Raw genomic sequence first — 21,822 nt, 5'->3', positions numbered from 1 at the left:
GGAGAGGGAGAGAGAAAAACATCAATGATGAGAATCATTGATCGGCTCCCTCCTGCATGCCCCCTCCTGAGGATCAAGCCAGGCATGTGCCCTGATCGGGAATTGAACTGTGACCTGGTTCAAAAGTCGACTCTCAAACACTGAGCCGTATACATCTTTTAAATCTACTCTTACGACTTACCTCCTTTTTGAAGCCTTCATATTATTCAGGCCACACAGAAACTGTATCTCTCTCCCTAACCTATGCCACTTTTTGTTGGTTATATTTCATCTTTCCCTTAAATGGTAATATTTGTATTACCTCCTTAATTATTCTTACTGGTTGATTGATAGGGCTACTTTCTTAGGTCTTCTCACTTTAATATATAGTAATGGATTGATTATAAATTGGATCAGGCTTCCAATTACTTTTTCCTTTATTTGGTTGTTGACCTTTGGTGATGACTTCATCTCCTATGTGGAAGTTGAGACCCAGTTGCTATTTGCTGTAATTTAGTTGGTGTTCTTAGGTTTTTGGTTAATAGTACATACTAGGTATTTCTTCTTGAGCTGAAGAATATGGCTTTGGTTTGATTCTCCTGCTAAGACAGTTTTGGAAGTGGTTTTAACTGGAGTTCTGCTTCCTACAGGCCTCTCTGTTTTGTTGTAGTGAGCCTTGTGCAGAGCAGATGTAGGTTTTAATAAATGATTATACGCTTTGTCACCAGGAGAGAGTTGGAACTGCAGGCAATGTGGTTTGACTTTAAATTGATTAGTCCATTTTATAAATGTCAGCAAATTGTTTTGTGATGGACCCTTTGAATAGAGTCCTAATGTTACATGCAGAGTAAACTGTATCTGGTTTGGGTTTATAACAAATGGTATGAAATACTTTATTTAGAGAAATAAATCACTTGTGGTTTTCTATCAAGGTTTAGTTATTTATCACAAATCAGTGGTGGTTATTTTCTTTTCTCTGTGGTTGATGTGAGGATTTGTGTCCTCTTGTATACTTGATCAAACTAATCGTAAAGCTCTATGGAACATGAGGGGGCTAGCTCAGATCTCTTAGCCATGTGTTCTGTGTCAGGAAGAGATTGCACTCCATGAACAGGCAGGGAAACCAGAAGGTCAGATGAGGGGAGCCATTCATAATTATGTTTTTCTCAGAAGAGATTTTCAACTTCTGTGGAGTTAGGAATTGTATCTTATTTTTGTTGTCTATAAAGCCACATCTTGAGATAAAGTTGAAATTTAACTGCAAGTGTGTTGTCAGGAGAATCTTCATATTTTCTCTTACTAGCTTACAAATCTCTAGCCTTCAGAAGGCTGAGATGGAGACTCTGAAACACCTTTGACATCCTTTTATTGGAATGGAGTTTTTGTCTTCTGTGATCTTCATAGATAGTCCTTACCCTTCAACCTTTCTTTGTGAAGACTCCAAAAGGGTATACTTTTCATTTAGAGATTTCACTGGAACCAAAGTAATAAGCATGTTTGTTTCCTCTATTTCTGGCCTGGAGTTTTCACTACTGATTTCTTGCTTCCCTGTTGTGCTTTTTTTTTTTTTTAGTATTGGACAGCAGGTATCAGATAACCGGTGGCTTTGTGAATGATTCACCATTGCTTTAGGTGCTGTGTTCTGACTTATTTTATTGGCAATTCACTTGAGGTTTGGTTCTTTTTCAGCATTGCTGCTTTGACTAGTAAGAGAAGCTTAGTCCTTATGCCAGAGAGTCCTGCAGAGGAAATCACTGTGTGTCCTGGTAAGTATCCCACTGTGGTTTTACTGACTTTCTGATCCCTAGCGATCTTTGTGCCTATTAATTTGTCTGACTTTTCCATCCCACTCCCAGGAGGTTTATGTGTGATTGATGTGTGTGTGTATCACCACACACATACACATATATATATACTGTTTTTTCTCATGAATAATGGCTCTGATTCTCACTCAACCTTTTCCCAAAGATATGTGAGTTTTGAAATTAACATGGCTTGTTTGTCTTGTTTGCTGACTAGCCTCATCAGAGATGGCAGCAAAGCATCAGGAATACCACTTAATTGTACATTCAGAGCCTAGAGGACTTTATGTTTTGGTTTATGGATTCTCAAAGTTGGGCTGTTCTTAAATCTGCCTGTCATTGAGCAAAATTTTCTGAGGCTTTTACTAGTTAGTTTTATGTTGCCACCCCACAGGATATTATTGCATGGGGAATAAAAAAATTGAATTTTCTTGCATACTTCTATCACTGACTTACATTTTAATCTCAGACAAGACACTTAACCTGGTTAAGTTCTATACTTTGGTTTTGTTAATTATAGAGATGCAAAGACATGTGGACCTTGCTTTAGGTATAAAAGCTGTTCATTAAAAAGTGCACAGCATAGATTTTGATATATAAATAATTTTAGATGAACTAAGGTACCTATGGTCTAAGAGAACTCTTGGGTTGAACAGTATGTACTGTGAAGAATTATTTTGTGATATGAACAACTATTTTCTAAGCAATTTGTTTTAGCTTTTATTATTATTTTTGGCTTTTCTTAAATGTGGGGCCCATTATTTTTATCAGTAACCTACTTCATGTGAGATTGAGTTACTGTCTATTAATGTTTATACTTTTGAGTAGCAAATATTATACAAATATTATAAATCATACCTAGTTTTCTCCTAGGTCTTATTTAACCTGACAGAGTCAGAAAGGCTAATATAAAATAAGTTTGAGTTTTTGTGGGGAAAAACTTGAAAGAAATAAGAAAAAGAAAACTATTAAGTAAACATTTTTAAACATTTGGCACATATCATTAAGGGACTTTCTTAACTTAATTAAATTTTTATATATATTTTGTTGATTTTTTACAGAGAGGAAGGGAGAGGGACAGAGTTAGAAACATCGATGAGAGAGAAACATTGATCAGCTGCCTCCTGCACACCAATGTGCCTGCAACCAAGGTACATGCCCTTGACTGGAATCAAACCTGGGACCTTTCATTCCTCAGGCCAACGCTCTATCCACTGAGCCAAACCGGTCAGGACTTCTTTACTTATTTTAAAGTTTAAATATGTTAGGTTTTTAAAATATATATTTTTATTGATTTTAGAGAGAGAGACAGAGAGAGAGAGAGAGAGAGAGAGAGAGAGAGAGAGAGAGAAACATCGATAGAAATATTAATCGACTACTCCTGCATGCCCCTAGTGGGAATTGATCCTGTAATCCAGGCATGTGCCCTGACTAGGAATTGAATGGAGGACTTCTTGGTGCCTGGGGCAACACTAACCAACTAGCAACACTGGCCAGGCTCTATGTTGGTTTTTTATTGAAAGTGGTTTCTTTGTTTGAAATGTAGTTGGATTATTGCCTACTAAGAAACTCCACTATCTTGTGCTCCAGTTTTGGCAAGAACACTTAGAAATGCTGTGCTATCTTTGTGAAAGAAAGCTTTATCCCCCTTTCTGTCTGGGACTTCTCCCTTATGCCATTCTGCTCAGAGTCAGACTGTCTGTTTAGTATGATGGCATATGAAGCCACCCTGGGATCTTGAAGGAGAATTGTATTGCAAATACAATAATCTTTTTTTTTTTTTTTAAACATTTTGTTTGTTTGTTTTATTGTTTTTCATTTTAGAGAGAGGAAGGGAGAGGGAGAGAGAGAACATCAGTGATGAGAGAGAATCATCGATCAGCTGCCTCCTGCACACCCTGTACTGGGGATTGACCTGGAATCAAACCCTGATTTCCTGGTTTAGGGGTTGATGTCCAACCACTGAGCCGAACTGGCTAGGGCCTAATACAATAATCTTTTTTTTTTTTTTTTTTTAATATATTTTATTGATTTTTTACAGAGAGGAATGGAGGGAGATAGAGAGCCAGAAACGTCGATGAGAGAGAAACATCGACCAGCCGCCTCCCGCACATCCCCTACCCGGGGATGTGCCCACAGCCAACGTACATGCCCTTGACCGGAATCGAACCCAGGACCCTTTAGTCCGCAGACCGACGCTCTACCACTGAGCCAAACCGGTTTCGGCCTAATACAATAATCTTGAAAGCCCTAGTAAATAAGAGAGGAAAAAGCAAGCCCTTTATGACTGAGGTTAGATAACTTTTAGATCATGACTGTTATCACTAGTCTGTTAATTAAATCCAGCTTTTTGCTGACACAACCACTTCTAAAGTAGATCACAAAAGGTTTTCATAACTTGTTCCTTTTGCTAAGAAAGTATTAACTCCTTCATGGAACTGGACTCCTGAGTGGCTGAACACACACACACACACACACACACACACACAATTCTAAATATATAATTTAAAATCTGTGCATTTAAATTGTCTGAAAACTTTGTTATAAATGAGTGAAACACAGTTTGGGTATAGTAATCCATCTTATCTATTTCATTTTATAAATTTCTATTAGTTTTTATATTGAAAATTATGACGTCCTTTTAGAGTTACTCACTTTGTTGAAGAAGCAAATTTATAGCTTTATGTCCACAATGTGCATGACACTAGCATTGTTTATTTCTAAAGCTACATTGTCTTTACAGTTGAACATTTCAGCCATTTATAGAAAGCTTAGGTAAAGACATTTTATTTTTACTGTAGTGCAAGCAATAAGCAGTTATTCTAGCTGAATGAAAGCCCCTACAACTAGGGAATTAAGAAGCCACAGAGACTGGTAGGAGGGACAGAGAGACACAAGGCCAATCAAGGAACTGGCTGGTCCCACACCCACATGTGGCAGTTTAAAATCAGGAGGGATATCTTGGCTGTGGAGGTTTCCCAGCCCCACCTCAGACCCCTTGGTCCAGGATTCCAGTGCTGGGAAGAGAAGTCTCCAAACTTCTGGTTGTAAAAACCAGCAGGATTGTGGCTGAGTGACACGGAGACTGCAGGAGACACAGGCAGTTCCTCTTAAAGGACCTGCCCATGGACTTACTCAGACTCACACCCTCTGAGCTCCAGCACTGGGGCAGCACCTTGAAAGGAACCTAGGACATTTAGGGAGGAATCAACTTGTCTGGAATCAGGGCAAGAGCTGGAGGGGCAACTTTTTCCCAGACACAAGTGCTGGCAGAGGCCAATCTTCCTTTGCTTAGTACTCCCTGCCACAGAGCCTATAGGCAGGCACCATATCTGAATGTCTATCAACCTGGCTCACACTTTTCACCCTGCCCTGGTGATTTCCTGAGACCCCACCCCTCCCTACTTGCAGGCTCATCCAAGCCATTTCCAGTGGCTTTTCTATACAAGTGGCCTCTCTTGTCTCATGCTTCGGACTTTCCTAAAATCTCTCAAACAAGCAGCAGCTGGTCTCAGTGTGCCCTGTACCTCTCAATAAGTGGCCCTAGGCCCAGTATTAGCAGCAGCCCCGCTTGGTTTATAGCTTGGCTTCTTGGGCACCTCCAAGCCCAACACAAGTAGCAGCCATCTGCAGATTATTTTGTAGCTCATGCTGGGTAGCCCTGGGTAGGGCACAGGCAGTGGCTGGCTTTGCACCTCCTGAGAGGCTATAGAGCCAGTGAACCTGGTGGTCAGCTTCAACCATGCTGGATTACAACCCTACCACCTCCATGAGTGACACACTCAAGGGGCATGCTTAGCACCAAAGCCCCACTGAACCTATTCTTGCTCCATAGGGTCGGCTCCTGTACAGTAGTTCTGTTGTAGTCTCAGTCGACCCTCTCAACTGATTGGCCTAGGGGTCAATCCCACCCAGTGACACCAACATAAATCAAGGCTCAACTACAATAGGACAGTGCACACAGTTCACACTGGAGTGCCCAGCTCAAGTGATTGGGAATGCTGAGCCACTGGGCCCTACAGGACACCTACTACACAAGGCCTTTTTACCAGTGTGGGAGATGTAACAGATCTACTGAAAACAGAGACACAAATATAGGGAAGCAGCCAATATGCTGAGACAAAGAAATCTTTCTCTAAAGAAAAAACAGGAGAAATCTCCAGATAAAGACCTTAAGTGAAATAGAAGCAAGAAAACTACCAGATACAGAGTTCAAAATGGTGGTTATAAGGATGCTCAATGAACTTAGTGGGAACTTCTTGGAACTTAGTGAGAATATCAATAACATAAAAAAAACCAAAAAAAAACAACCCACGCCAGTTAGAAATTAAGCATACACAATATGGAGTTTCCTCAATAAATTAAAAAATGAAACTCCCATTTGACCCAGTCATCCTACTTCTAGGAATATACCTAAGAAACTTGAAACACTCAGAAAAAATATATGTACTCCTATATTCATAGCAGCATAATTTTTAATAGCTAAGGCTTGGAAACAGCCTAAGTGCCCATCAGCAGATGAGTGGATAAAAAAACTATGGTACATTTACACAATGGAATACTACATGACAGTAAAAGAGAAAGAACTTTTACCACTTACAACAGCAAGGATGGATCTGGAGAGTTTTATGCTGAGTGAAAAAAACCAGTCAGAGAAAGATAAGTATCACATGATCTCACTCATATGTGGAACCTAATGAACCAAATAAACTGATGATGATAAATAGACCCAGAGACATAGAAGCATGTACACACTGTTGAAACTCAGAGGGAAGTCAAGGGAGGGTGGGTGGGAAGAGATCAACCAATGAACTTGCATGCATATACGCATAACTCGTGGACACAGACAATGGGGTGATGAGGGAGTGGGGGGTCTGAGAGAGGATGGGAGTGGGCTGGGAGAGGTTAATGGGGGAGAAAAGGAAGACCTATGTAATAATTTCAATAATAAAGAATAAAAGAAATTAAGCATAGACTGACTGAAATAATAATTTGCAGGGGATCAACAATAGAGTAGATGAAGTGAAGAATAAAATAAAGAATTTGGAATAAAAGGAAGCAAAGAACACCCAACCAGAAGAGCAAAAAGAAAAAAGGATCCAAAAATATGAAGATAGTGTAAGGAACCTCTAGGAAAATTTCAAGCTTACCAACATTTGCATCATGGGGGTGCTGGAAGAACAGAGGGAGCAAGAAATTGAAAACCTATTTGAAATAAATGACAGAAAACTTATCTTACCTGGTGAAAGAAATAGACATACAATCCAGGAAGCACATAGGTTAAAATGCTAAAGGTTAAAGACAAAGTTCCTTAAATGCAGAAAGAGAAAAGGAGTTATTTATCTACAGGGGGTGCCCATATGACTCAACAGAAATGCAAGCCAGAAGGGAGTGGCAGGCAATACTCAAAGTGACAAACCTACAACTGAAGATTACCCACCAAAGCTATCATTTAGAATTGAAGGTCAGATAAAGAGCTTCTCAGACAAAGAAAAGCTAAAGGATTTTATCACCACCAAACCAGTATTAATGAAATATTAAATAAAGAGTTTTCTTTAAGAAGAAAAAAAGATTAAAAATATAAACAATAAAATGACAATGAATACATGACTATTAACAATTGAATCTAATAAAATAAATGAATAAGAAGAACAGAAACAGACTCATAGATAAGAGAACATTTTGATGGTGCCAGATGGAAGAGGGGCTGTGGGATGGGTGAAAAAGGTGAAGGGATTTAGAAGTACAAATCAGTAGTTATAGTGTAATCATGGGCATGTACTGTAAAGTATAACATAGGGAATATTGTAATAGATCTAGTTAATTTGGATTTTGTAATAAAAGAAAACACGATAATTTCAAGGGAAACATCAAAAGTGCTTTATTCAAATAATGTCCATTGCTAGCTACACATTTCCCCCATCTTTCAGGAAATTTGTGAATACTGACCCAATAGAACTTTTCTTGTTTTGAGGCTAACCATTCAGAGACCCAGTTTTCCACTTTTTCGTATGTTTTGAAGTTCTATTCAGAAAGTGCATGTGCCATTGATTGGAACAAGTGGTAATCTGAAGGATCAAGGTCTGGTGAATAGGGTGGGTGGGTTAATACTTCCCAGGCAAGATCTTTCAACATGTATTTAACTGGTTTTGAAGTGTGTGAGAGTGTGTTATCATGAAGCAAAATTACTTTGCTGTGTCTTCTGGCCCATTCTGGTGGTTTTACAATCAAAGCGGATCTAATTGATTTTTTGTTGTCGGTAGCGATCAGTATTAACCTGGTTTTAGAAGTTCATAATACACCACACCTTCCTGAGCCCACCAAATGCAGAGCATTGTCTTCTTTCTGAAGGCATTTGGCCTTGCAGTCGATGTTGATGGTTGACGTGGATCAACCCATGATTTTGTGCGTTTGGGATTCTCAAAATAAATCCATGTTTCATTGCTTGTCACAATTGGATGCAAAAAAGACTTTCGTGCCATTAAAGTAATATTTTACTGATGACTTTTCAGTTTTCCATTTGTCTTTCATTTAGTTGATGTGGCACCCATTTTCCTTCCTTTAAAATCTTTCCTATTGCCCCAGTAACCCCACTCCTAGGAATATATCCTAAGAAACCAGAAACACCAATCAAAAAGGAAATATGCACCCCTATGTTCATAGCAGCACAATTTACAATAGCTAGGATTTGGAAAAAGCATAGGTGCCCATCAGCAGATGATTGAATAAAAAAACTATGGTACATCTACACAATGGAATACTATGCTGCCATAAAAAAGAAAGAATTCCCATCATTTGCAGCAACTTGGATGGAATTGGAGAACATCATGCTGAGTGAAATAAGCCAGTCAATGAAAGAGAAATACCACATGACCTCACTCATTTATGGATAATAAAGAACATTATAAACTGATGAAAAAAAAGATAGATACAGAGACAGTAAAACAACAAACAGACTGTTAAATTACAGCGGGGAGGATAGGGAGATATGGAGGAGATAAGAGATCAACTGAAGGACTTGTATGCATGCATATAAGCAAAACCAATGGACGAAAAACTCGGGGGTGGGGAAGGGCATGTATGGGCGTGGGGGGGGCAATGGAAAGATATGTACACATATAATACCTTAATAAAAAAAATATTTCCCATTGCTTGTAAATGATAGGAAATTATTTGCTGAGCAACTTTTAATCTTTCTGCAAGTTGTTTTTCAGTTTGTCATGCATCTTCATCCAATAATGCTTGTTATTGTTGATCTTCATACTTTTTCAGTCAACCTGGTTGTTCTTTGTCTTTCACATTGAAATCATCACTTTTAAAGCGTTTAAACCAGCATTCACAAGTATCTTGAGAGGGAGCATGTTCACCGTAAGCTTCCCAAAGTATTCAGCAGCACTTTTTTTCAAAATAAAGTAATGAATTAAAACTTCCCACAAATGCTCTTTTTTGGCACGAAATTTGACATTTTTTAAGCGTAAAAATATCTATGATGTTAACACCTTCAGAAAATTTGACATATGAAGTTTTGAAGCTTGTCAGTACAACAAAATAGCATACATATCAACACATGTGTAACTCCATCTATTGAAAAAAAATCCACATTATTAACCGATACACCTAGTAAATAATATTCTATTAACTATGTATGGTGTTAGATGGGCATGAGATTTTTCTGAATGATCACTTAAAGTTTTTTTAATGTCTAATCACTGGGGGGTACATCTGAAACATATAATATTGTAAACATATAAATTGAAATTGAAAAAATAAAGAAAAAATAAAATAAAGTCATATCTTCCTTGAGAATGTATTTTCTATTTCTGCTCCCTAATTTTGTCATCTCTAATCATTCCTTTTACTTTAGAACTTACATTGGCAGGTTTTTGTTTTTTGCCAAAATAAATATACTTTAAAAGCACAACTATGCTGGAAAGAAGACAAACCAATTGATTGATGAATGGATAAACAAACTGAAATATCCATACAGTGGAATACCATATTAAATAAAAGAGGTCAGACACAAAGACAACACACCATATAATATTCTAGAAGAAGCAAAATTATAGCGACACAAAATAGACTGGTCATTGCAAAGAGCCAAGTAGGAGGGGATTGAGTACAAAGGGGTACACTTTTGGGGTGCTAGGAAGGGAGAACTTTTTGGGATGTTAGAAAGATTTTTTAATATATATTTTAATCCTCACCCAAGGATATTTTTTCCATTTGTTTTCTTAGAGATAGTGGAGTGGGAGAGAAAGAGAAACATGGATTTAAGAGAGACACATTGATTGGTTGTCTCCCAAATGGGGGCCAGGGATCAAACCTGCAACCGAGGTACATGCCTTGACCAGGAATCGAACCTGAGACCCTTCAGTGCTTGGACTGACACACTAACCACTGAGCAAACGATCCAGGGCAGGTTTTATTTTATTTACTTATTTAAAAATATATTTTTATTGATTTCAGAGAAAGAGGGAGAGGGAGAGCAGGACAGAAACATCAATGATGAGAGAGAATCATTGATTGGTTGTCTCCTATAGGACGCATGCTGAGGATTTAGCCTGCAACTTTGGCATGTGTTCTGACTGGGAATCGAACCATGACCTCCTGGTTCACAGTTCAACACTCAACCACTGGGCCATGCTGGCCGGGCCAGGGCAGATTTTATATTTCTTGATTGTGGTGGTAATTACGTGGTATAACTGGTATATGTATGAATTGTATATATTTATCAAAACTCGTCAAATTATATTTAGTAAAATATTTTCAGACTTTGACTTAACAGATTTTGGATTTAATGGACACAATTTTTGGTCCATATGTCATATGTGAAAATTAACACCCTTTTAATTTTAAAATGCTTTTAACCAAGATTTGCTTATAATTAAATTAACAGATTATTATTATTATTTTTAATTCATTTTTATTTTTATTATTTTTAAAATATATTTTGTTGATTTTCTTCAGAGAGGAAGGGAGAGGAATAGAGAGTTAGAAACATTGATGGGAGAGAAACATCTATCAGCTGCCTCCTGCACACTCCTACTGGGGATGTGCCCGCAACCAAGGTACCTGCCCTTGACCGGAATGGAACCTAGGACCCTTCAGTCCTCCGGCTGATGCTCCATCCATTGAGCCAAACTGCTTAGGGCTTCATTTTTATTTTTAACAAATGGTAGTGAATAGGCCATATGTTGGAAAAAACTCTAGTAACTTCTTGCTGACCTAGTTAAACATTACATATTTACAACCATAGTTTATATCTTTAAATCCAAGAGTCATCAATTGTAAACAATGTTTGGCGAATGATGTGATATAAACAATGATCACACAACATTGCCAGGGTAATTGGTTCTGTTGTTGAATGGCGTGACTTTGCAGCAGTTTTAATGTATGCTAAGCCATGCCCCAATCGTGTGCATTTGTTTACTCATGGTGACTGGTGAATGCACACATTTACTATACCTATTCAGTATAAATATAAAATTACAGTAATACATATAGAACACTTCAATGAAATTAAAATTTTTATGCATACTTAATTTTAATTACACAAACATGTCTACATAAATATAAACAGGTAAACTAATTTGTCAATATTTTTAACATGCTTTCAGAAAACCTACTTTATTATATAATGGACTTTCAGCTTTAATGGACACCTCCTCTCTTGAATTAGCCACTTATTCTGTACAGAAAATTGCTGAGTTCTATTGTATGTATATTAGGCCTCAGTAAAGCTTTATGAAGAATCAAGCAAATTGTATGATAAACCACCTCAGTTTTATCATACTCGTTAGGGGAAATAGATGTTTGTTTTTTTTAACTGAAAATACAAAATGAAAATTAATGAGATTTATATTTTTTTTAATTACAGAGACACAGCTAAGTTCCTCTGAAACTTTTGACCTTGAAAGAGAAGTCTCTCCAGGTAGCAGAGAGACCCAGGATGAAGTAACAATAATAACGTCAGATAAGGAGGTGAATATTCTCTCTAATTTTTCTCAGTGTTTTCTTTCTGTTGGTAGTCCTCTGCTTCCTACATGCCCCTTATTGGGGATCGAGCCCTGACCAGAAATCAAACCATGACCTTCTGGTTCATAGGTCGACACTCGGCCACATCCGTCGGGCACTTCATTTCTTGAAGTGAAGTTTCTTTTGAGGCTAAAAAGTAAGAGATCAAGATTTGGTATCGAGGTGCCTCTTTTGAGAAATGGCTGTATAGCATTTTACAGTAGTAAAAGAAAGAAGCATTTTTGCAGAGACTTAATTCCTGATGGCATAGTCCTGATAAAAGTTTCTTTTGTTTTTTGGCTTGGGGTTCCTCCATTATAGTTTTCATTTTTACATTTGATAGTTACATTTTTTCAATTTTCTTGATTGTTGAAAGTATTACATATATCCCTTGTGGTTTTTTTTTTCTTTCCTTCCCAATGACCCCCTCCACTTCATACCCACTTCTCCCAGACCTTCATCACTCTTTGTATGTGTCCATATATGAATATAATTTCACCAGTTTATCACCCCCCTCATAGTTAATATTGTATATAAATAGACCATTTTAATTGTGATAGAAAACTCTTATTTTAATATAAAAATGTTCAGAAACCTTCTGGGTTGCCTATGAGTCTGATTGGAAGTGGTCTTGTCTTCACAATAAGACAGTAATAGACTACTCCCTCTTGAATATATTAAGAGTTGATGGTACATTATCTACATTTTATAGAGCTGGTGATGAATGGAAAGGAGGATAGTACTGGGTGTGAACACTGACATTCATGTCATACAGTATTTCTGTGCTTGGTGAACTTTAGAAGGCCAAGTACTGCGCAGGTGACACTAACTTTCAACAACTCAAGACTACTTGCAAAATATCGAGTAACTTTGATTTTCTTCCCTCTGCTCAAATGGCTTTGCATGTACAAGATGACTTCTCATTGTAAAATTTATGAACAGAAGAACCTGTATTTATAAGAAGCTCAGTGATTAAGCTTGGAATAAATAACACCTAGAACTTCTAGACCTACCTCCTATAGGAGAGTCAGCTTTCCGAAACAAGTGGAAGCGGGTGACTTTTGCTTTTGCCACACCATGGTAGAATGGAAATACTGAAGGTTTGATATCATACAGGCCCGGGTTTGTGTCTAGATTGCCTACTTAGTAACTATGTGATCAGTAGATTACTTTGTCTTTCTAAGCCTCAATTTCCTCTTCTGTAATACTTGAGCTAGATACGCCTTTATCGGTTGGGCTGTTATGAGGGATGGATATGGAAAATGTTTGGTCAAACCTGGCATAGTATAGGAACTCAACCATTGTTAGTTCCTTTCTCATCTTTTCCTTTTCCCCCCTTCCAGAATATTTCTTTTTAAGTATAAAACACATGTGTTGAAACAACATATTTTGGCAATTATAGAAACTGTTTGATTTGGTATTTAGGTGACCTATTTCCCTCTCATGGATCGCATTCACCGGAGATTTCAGGGATGGCCTAAACAAGAGACAACCTCCCTACCCCAAGATCCAGTTGTTTCAGAGCTCAAATTATCTACCAATTGCAGTTTTGGTCCTGTTTTGTTCTTGTACTAGAAGATGGTTTATTTTTTCCCTGTAGTAAGGCATAATGACAGCCCAGGTGCTCTTTGCTTTTAAATGGAAGCAGTGGCTATGCAGGATAGTTTCACATTGATTGGACAGGACATGCTGTCCTTTGAAGCAAATGTTAGGCAGTAGTACTGCAGTGCTTAATGCATACTGTTGAATTAATCACTGCAGAGTTCTCAGTTCTGATCTGTAAGGTAAAATAAAACTGCCTCTGAGAGACACTGGCAACTATTGAAAAATGATGAATATAGCACAAGGAGAGAAACAAGAGAGGTATGCTATAGAATGGCTTCAGCAGGCCTGACTGGTGTGGTTCAGTGGTTGAGTGTTGACCCATAAAACAGGACACATGCCTGGTTGCATACTCAATCCCTAGAGGGGAGTGTGCAAGAGGAAACCTGATGATGATTCTCTCTCATCATTGATGTTTCTATCTTTCTCTCTCTCTCTTCTATGAAATCAATAAAAAATATTTATTTTAAAAAATGGCTTTAGCAGCAATGTCTTAATGACTTTTCTTTGGCTTTCTTAAATATTTGGGATTTAATTGTATTTCTTCTTTCAATCCAAAGTCATAAAACACAAGAGGTGATATATCTTACTGGTTTAAGCTGAGACCTAGGTTCTAAAATTTTAATTGTGCTTCTGTTGCTTAGAGCTCTTTTGTTTTCTAACTCCTTATATATGTCTTACGTAAAATATCACAGTTCTTTTGTGAGATTGAAAGTGTCTTTAAGGTGCTGCTGCTATATAGACTATTGAAAGACTGCAAACAGTACCCTGACCGCAGGAGAACAGTGCCTTGCAGCGTGATAGAAAGAAATGCCCTCAGTTTTTGGCACCAAATAGTCCTTGGTTTGAATTTTAGCTCTGCCACTTATTTGTTCCGTAACTTTGGGCAATTTGCTTTACTATTTTGGACAATGCTTATCTCATGTAAAAAGGATATGTTAATACCTTTGTTAGATTGCTATGAGGATTAAATGAATATTACATGCAGAGTACTTAGCACATAGGGAGCAGGCACTGAATAACTATTGACTATGTTATCTCTCATCTCAGTCTTGAATTTGCAAACTAATTGGTATTGTCTCTGAAAGTAAATAAAGTATAGATAGAATTTCTTATAGTTCTTTGGGGAAAATTTATTTTATAAATTAAAGCTGTTACAATTGCTGCTTGTCATGTTCTTTAGGTTGGCAACAGGGAAGATGCTGAGAAGGAAATACCTTCTTCTTTCTCATCTAGTACCAAGGTATCCTGCCCACTATGTGACCAACGCTTCCCACCCACAAAGATTGAGCGACATGCCATGTACTGCAATGGGCTGGTGGGGCAAGATATAGGTAAGGACTTATCTGTCTGTGTGATGGTTTTGTAATTCTGTTCAATACAGAGCATAAAAAAGAGACAGTTCTTCAAAGTTACAGTTGTTTTTATTGCTATCTAATTAATTTTTAGTATTTTTCATGGTCTTTATTTGGCAGGTATGTTATTTTGTGGCACATACCTGAGGAGAAGAGGAAGGGGAAAATCTTGTATTTTTTTAATGTTTCAATTTGTTCTTTGCCATAGTAGGCCAAAATTCAGTGCAATGCCATGGATTTTGCATTTCAACTTATATATTCAAATATTGAGACTGCTATGGAACTTGAGGAACTAAGATCTAGAGTTGCCCATTTTCAATTCAAAATAAGTATGTGTGTGTGTGTGTGTGTGTGTGTGTGTGCGCGCGCGCGCGTGTAAGTAAGTAAGTAAGTAAACTCTACCTATAAAAACAGTAGCTGAAAAATATTTCTAATTTTTATTCATGTGCTACAAGTCTGCTGTATCCCCCTGAAGCTATTGATTACCTTTGTGTGTGTGTGTGTGTGTGTGTTAATCCTCACATGAGGATATTTTTTTCCATTGATTTTTAGAGAGAGTGGAAGGGAGGGAAAGAGGTGGAGCAGGGTGGGGAGGTAGTGAGAGAGAAACATCATTGTGAGAGAGACACATTGATTGGTTGCCTCCTGCATATGCCCTGCAACCCAGTTATGTGCCCTTGACTGACAATCAAACCCATGACCTTCAGTGCACCGGCTAATGCTCTATGCACTGAACCACATTGGCCAAGGTCTTATATTATTCTGCAACTTGTCTTTTTTCTTTTGTCTTTTTAAGTTTAACAGTAAATTTAGGTCTTTCCATGTGCAGACAATTTTTATATAGTTGAGATCTGATTAATGTAAAGTTTTGTATTTTATTTTTTTCTATTTATAGCATAACATTTCCTTCACGAGTCACTAAAAGTTAGTTGTAAAAATATTTTAATGCCTATGTAATATTTTGTAATCCAAATTGCCTCCATTTACTTACCTGTGTTTAGAATGCTTCAAGTTGCCATGTACATGGTGGCACTGAGCCTCCTGTGCTTAAAATTGTTGCTATATTTTGGGGTCATTTTCCCAGGATATATTTCTAGTTTGGGTGGTAGTAAGAAAGGTGGGCTCTAGAGTTCAATCAATCTGAGATTGAGTCCCACCTCTGTCACTTGCGCTAATTTCCAAGCTTTCCTTTATTCGTCTGTCAAGTAATAGTAGTAATGATCTTATTTGTTTTTTTGTGAGATATCTTAAGGAAAATGGCTAGCACATTGCCTAGCATACAGTAAGTACTTAAGAACTTTCAGGTGCTGTTACTACTCATAATAGTGAATTACTAGGTCAAATATTTTGTCATAATTTTTAAGGTTCTTTATGAATAGCATGTAGTATTAAATACAATGAAAGGTGAAGACCTAAATCTGGTCATCAACACCTTTTAATAGAAGAGCATTGAAGGCCTGGGATTCTAGATGCAGTTTAATTTGACAGCTTTTTAGTCTGATTTTTAGCAGAGAGTTCCAATGGCTGAAAAAATTTCAGGGCTAGGCATTTGGTGACCAGAGAAAGAAAGATACTGTCTTTGTACTTCACCAAACATGCTTACCCAATTGGTATTGTGTGTGTCAACAACCTACTCAGTATTGAGGTCCAGAAATAAATGAGTTTGAGAAGCTAGGCTTAGCCTGGGCTGTAAAGGCTAGATAGGTTTGGATAAACCCATAAGAAAGTAGGGGACCATATATCTTCTGTGGGTTAAATAAGATAGGAAGCAAAAGAAATAGCATTAAACAACAGCTTCCTCTTAATCTTCCTAGTGGTGTTAGCTTGTTAATAACCTAAATTACTCTCTCTGGTGACATTTTAGGCCTTTTGAGAGAATTTGGAGGAGGGAGTCCTCACTAGAACTATTCCATTCTTTGCTTTCCTGGAAACAGAATTTGGGGCTGTAAGTAGGGTGGGGAAGTTAGAGAGGAATTATGCAAAGCACCTACTGGTGTGCCTGGCGTAGGTCCTCGGTAAGTTTGCTGTGTATTTGGTTTTTCTGCCAGCTTGCCTGACCCTGTCATCCTTGCCAGAAGTAGTGATTGTTCTGATTCCTATAAGCTGTATAGCCTTCAGCCTAATTTTTTTTAATTTAAAATCTTTGCTTAAAGGAAGCTTCTCTTAATATGGAGTGGAAAAAGTTACTCTCAAAGATATATGACCCAGGTTGGGAGACCAGTAGTCTAGTGCTTAAGGGTATGGAATAAGAGAGAGCCCTCCCAGAGTTATTATAAATATCCAGCTTTACCCTCCTTCCTGTTTTCCTCTGAATCTGATCCTAGATATGCTTGGTTTGCCTGTGTTAAAAAAAAAAAGTAATTAGAGTCATTTACATGAAGTGTCTACCATTTATGCCTAGTTACTGTGCAGCACAATAACAATTATGCATATCATTAAATATGTGTCTGATTAACTTTGCTGTAAGTTTTATGTTCTTATAATATGTACTACACTGGTTACATTGGCTCAGCTGCTCACTCATTGCTCAATGGCATTACTATCTATTCACGACTTTGGAAAAATTAGAGCAGTCTCTGAAGGCACTGTTTGGGGGAGATAATTTGCTAAATTAATCCAGACTAGGACAAAGGCAGCTTAGCTTCCCTTTGCTTTCTGGAAAATGTCTCTGAGATCATTTTATTTTATTTTAAAATAAATGTTTATTGTTCAAAGTATTACATATGCCCCTCCTTCCCCATCCCCTCCCCCCCCCCATCCTCCACCCCAGGTCTTCAGCACCCTATTATCTGTGTCTGGGATATGCATACATGCATACAAGGTCTTTGATTGATTACTTCCCACCCACTCACCCTCCTCCGTTTTCTCTCCAAGATTCTACACTTTGTTCCATGCTTCCATGTATCTGGTTCCACTCTGTTCATCAGCTTATTTTGTTACTTAAATTCCACATGTGAGTGAGATCATGTGACATTTATCTTTTTCTGACTAACTTATTTCACTTAGCATGATATTCTCCAGGTCCCTTCATGCTGTCTCGAAGGGTAAGAGATTCTTCTTTTTTTACTGCTGCATAGTATTCCATGATATAACTGTAGCACAGCTTTTTAATACACTCATTTGCTGATGGGCACTTGGGCTGTTTCCAGAGCTTAGCTATTGTAATTGTGCTGCTATGAAGATAGGGGTATATATACATTCTTTCTGATTGATGTTTCAGGATTCTTAGGATATTCCTAGAAGTGGGATTCCTGGGTCAAAAGGCAATTCCATATTTAATTTTTTGAGGAAACTCCATATTGTTTTGCATAATGGTTGCACCAACCTGCATTCCCACCAGCAGTACTAGGGTTCCTTTTTTCCCCACATCCTTGCCAGCACTTGTCTTTGTTGATGTATTGATGGTAGCCATTCTGACAGGTATGAGGTGATACCTTACTGTTGTTTCAATTTGCATTTCTCTGATGATCAGTGACTTTGAGCATTTTTCCATATGTCTCCTGGTCATCTGTATGTCCTCTTTGGAGAAGTGTCTATTATGGTCCTTTGCCCATTTTTTAATTGGATTGTTTGCCTTCCTTTTGTTAAGCTGAATTAGTTCCTTATATATTTTGGATATTAACCCTTTATCAGATGTATCATTGCTATATATGTTCTCCCATATAGTAGGCTTCCTTTTCATTTTGTTGATGGTTTCTTTTGCTGTGCAGAAGCTTTTTATTTTGATGTAGTCCCATTTGTTTATTTTCTCCTTAGTGTCTTTGCCCTAGGACAGTGGTCAGCAAACTCATTAGTCAATAGAGCAACGATTGAAATTTCTTTTGAGAGCTGAAAACCGACTTCTGCGCATGGGCCATGAAGTTTCAATCGCACTGTATGTGCCCACCCACACGTGGTATTTTGTGGAAGAGCCACACTCAAGGGGCCAAAGAGCCGCATGTCGCTCTCGAGCTGCAGTTTGCCGACCACTGCCCTAGGAGATATATCCATAAACATATTGCTACAAGATATGTGTGAGGTTTTGCTGCCTATAGCTTCTTCTAGGATTTTTATGGTTTTACAACTTATATTTAATTCTTTTATCCATTTTGAGTTTATTCTTGTATATGGTTAAGTTAGTGGTCTAGTTTCATTTTTTTGCATGTACCTGTCTAGTTTTCCCAACACTATTGAAGAGACTGTCTTGACTCCATTGCCTTCTTTGTCAAATATTAATTGAGTGTAATGCCTTGTGTTGATTTCTGGGGTCTCTATTCTGTTCCATTGGTTGACATGCTTCTTCTTGTGCCAGTACCAGGTTGTTTTGATTACAGTGGCTTTATAGTATAACTTGAAATCTGGTATTGTGATTACTCCAACTTTGTTTTTCTTAAGATTGTTGCAGCTATTCCGGGTCTTTTTTGATTCCATATAAATTTTTGGGTTGTTTGTTCTATCTCTGTGAAGTATGCTGTTGGTATTTTAATAGGGATTGCATTGAATCTGTAGATTGCCTTGGGTAGTATGAACATTTAATGATGTTGATTCTACCAATCCATGAACATGGTATATTCTTCCACTTGTTTATATCTTGTATCTCTTTTTTCAACGTTCTATAATTTTCTGAGAATGGGTCTTTTGCCTCCTTTGTTAAGTTTATTAAGTATCTTAATTAAAAAAAAATATATGTTTTTTATTGATTTTGTACAGAGAGGAAGGGAGAGAGATAGAGAGTTAGAAACATCGATGAGAGAGTCATCTATCAGCTGCCTCTTGCACACCCCCTACTGGGGATATGCCTGCAACCAAGGTATATGCCCTTGACCGGAATAGAACCCAGGACCCTTCAGTCCCCAAGCCAACGCTCTATCCATTGAGCCAAACCGGTCCCGGCTATCTTAATTTGTTTTGTTGCAATGATAAATGGGATTGTTTGTTGTTTCTCTTTCTGAGAATTCATTATTATTATATAAAAAAAAGACAACAACATTGATTTTTGGGTTTTGATTTTGTATCCTGCTATTTTTTTTTATTTAAACATCTAGAAAAACTAAGGCTCATCATTTATTCAACCTACTATATAACAGATACAGTAAACAGAATGTGCAGACTCCCTGTTCTCAAAGGGCTTATATTCTAATAGTGGGATACTGATATTGTTATCATTTCTTTAATTTGATGATAAGTATTTTGGAGGAAAAAAGAAAGCAGAGAAAGGAGGGGGTAGATAAGAGGTAGCAATTTAAATTTGAAAAGACACTTCTGCAAAGTATTTGGATGGCCAGTAGACTATGAAAAAATGTTCAAAGTCACTAATCATCAGAGAGATGCAAATTAAAACCATAGTGAGATATCACCTCACATCTGCCAGAATGGCTATTATCAGCAACTCAACAAATAACAAGTGCTGGCAAGGATGTGGAAAAAATGGAACCCTTGTTTACTGTTGGTGAGAATGCAGACTGGTGTAGCCACTGTGGAAAATGATATGGAGTTTCCTAAAAAAATAAAAAATGGCCGAAACTGGTTTGGCTCAGTGGATAGAGCGTCAGCCTGCGGACTGAAAGGTCCTGGGTTCGATTCCGGTCAAGGGCATGTACCTGGGTTGTGGGCACATTCCCAGTAGGAGGTGTGCAAGAGGCAGCTGATCGATGATTCTCTCTCATTGATGTTTCTAACTCTCTATCCCTCTCCTTTCCTCTTTGTAAAAAATCAATAAAATATATATTAAAAAAACAAATAAAATAAAAAATGCCTTTGACCTAGTAGTCACACTTCTGGGATGTATCCTAAGAATCCCAAAATACTAATTTAAAAGAATATATGTACCCCTGTATTCATTACAGTATTGTTTATAACAGACAAGATCAATAGATGAGTGGATTAAAAAAAACCTGTGGTACACTTACACAGTGGCATACTATGCAGTTATAAAAAAGAAGGACATCATACCTTTTGGGATAGCATGATGGATCTAGAGATTATTTTGCTAAGTGAAGTAAGTCAGAGAAAAACAAATACCATATGATCTCACTTATATGTGGAATCTTATGAACAAAACAAATGATGAACGAATAGAAACAGAGGCATGGATACATTAAATAGACTGACAGCTGTCAGAAGAGAAGGGGTTGGGGGCAATGGAAGAAGGTAAAGGAATTAGGCAAAAAACATAAATGCATAACATATAGACCCAAAAAAACAATGTGGTGATAGAGGGAAAAGGCATGGGGGCTAGGTGGAGGTTGGCATAAGGGGGAAAAATGGGGACCGAGAGAGACTTTGCTTGGGGTGGTGGGTGCATGATGCAGTGTGTAGATGATGCTTTATAGAGTTGTACACTTGAAACCTATATGGTTTTGTTAACCAATGTCATCCCAATAAATTCAATTAATAATAAAAAAATAAGTGGTGACATTTGAGCAGGAGAAAAGAAGTGAGGGAATAAGCTAAGAGATTTTGAGGTGGAGAAGAGAGGGTGTTACAAGCAGATGGAATAGTAAGTGCAAAGACCCTAAGGTGTGAGCAGGCTTGGTATGTATGAGGAATGACAAAGAAGCCAGTGTGGCTGTAGTGGAGTAACTAAAAGAGAGAGAAACAGTGAGACCAGATAGGTAATTGGGGAGGAGACAAGTGAACAGGACTCTTAGGTCATAGTAAGGACTTCATTTTCTACTCTGACCAAAGGAGGAACCATTGGAAGGATTTGAGCAAATAATGAATTAATATTTGAATAAATAATGAATTAATATTTGAATAAAGAATTACTCAGGCTGCTGTGGAATTAGATTGTTGGGATTGGAGACAAGGGTAGAAGCTGGGAGAACAGCCACTGTTTTATTTTTGGCAGTATGATAGAGTGAGAGAAACATGGGCTGTGGAACTAGGTGGAGCTGTAATACTTGTCATCTGGGTAATATTTGAGAAATTGCCTTACCTCTTTGGGGACCAAGTGCCTCGCTTGTAAAATTAGTCTGACATCATTAGGATTGTCATGAGAATCAGAGACATTTTATGAAGTACCTAACACTGTGTCTAGCTTGTAATAGGTATTCAATAAATGATAGCTGCTGTTATTATTGAGTATTATT

The 21,822-nt window shown here is 37.6% G+C and overlaps 1 protein-coding gene across 11 annotated transcripts in view; it reads left to right on the top strand.

The window, feature by feature from the left end:
• UIMC1 (ubiquitin interaction motif containing 1) overlaps positions 1-21,822 on the top strand; it is a 70,274-nt gene that overhangs the window by 30,295 nt on the left and 18,157 nt on the right. For 9 of the 11 annotated variants that reach the window (XM_045576782.1, XM_036425263.2, XM_045576783.1 and 6 more), the window contains 3 exons: positions 1,669-1,745; positions 11,659-11,762; positions 14,581-14,731. In XM_045576782.1, coding sequence (XP_045432738.1) covers positions 1,669-1,745; positions 11,659-11,762; positions 14,581-14,731 — 332 coding nt within the window. Of the gene's footprint in view, positions 1-1,668; positions 1,746-11,658; positions 11,763-11,885; positions 11,953-14,580; positions 14,732-21,822 lie in introns of all 11 variants that reach the window. The other 2 variants (XM_036425266.2, XM_036425265.2) reach the window with 1 other exon arrangement.

The sequence above is a fragment of the Pipistrellus kuhlii genome, unplaced genomic scaffold (assembly GCF_014108245.1).
Source record: "Pipistrellus kuhlii isolate mPipKuh1 unplaced genomic scaffold, mPipKuh1.p scaffold_m20_p_8, whole genome shotgun sequence".
NCBI lineage: Eukaryota > Metazoa > Chordata > Mammalia > Chiroptera > Vespertilionidae > Pipistrellus > Pipistrellus kuhlii.
The sequence above is the reverse complement of the archived record's forward strand: the minus strand, read 5'-3'. Positions and strand labels throughout refer to the sequence as shown.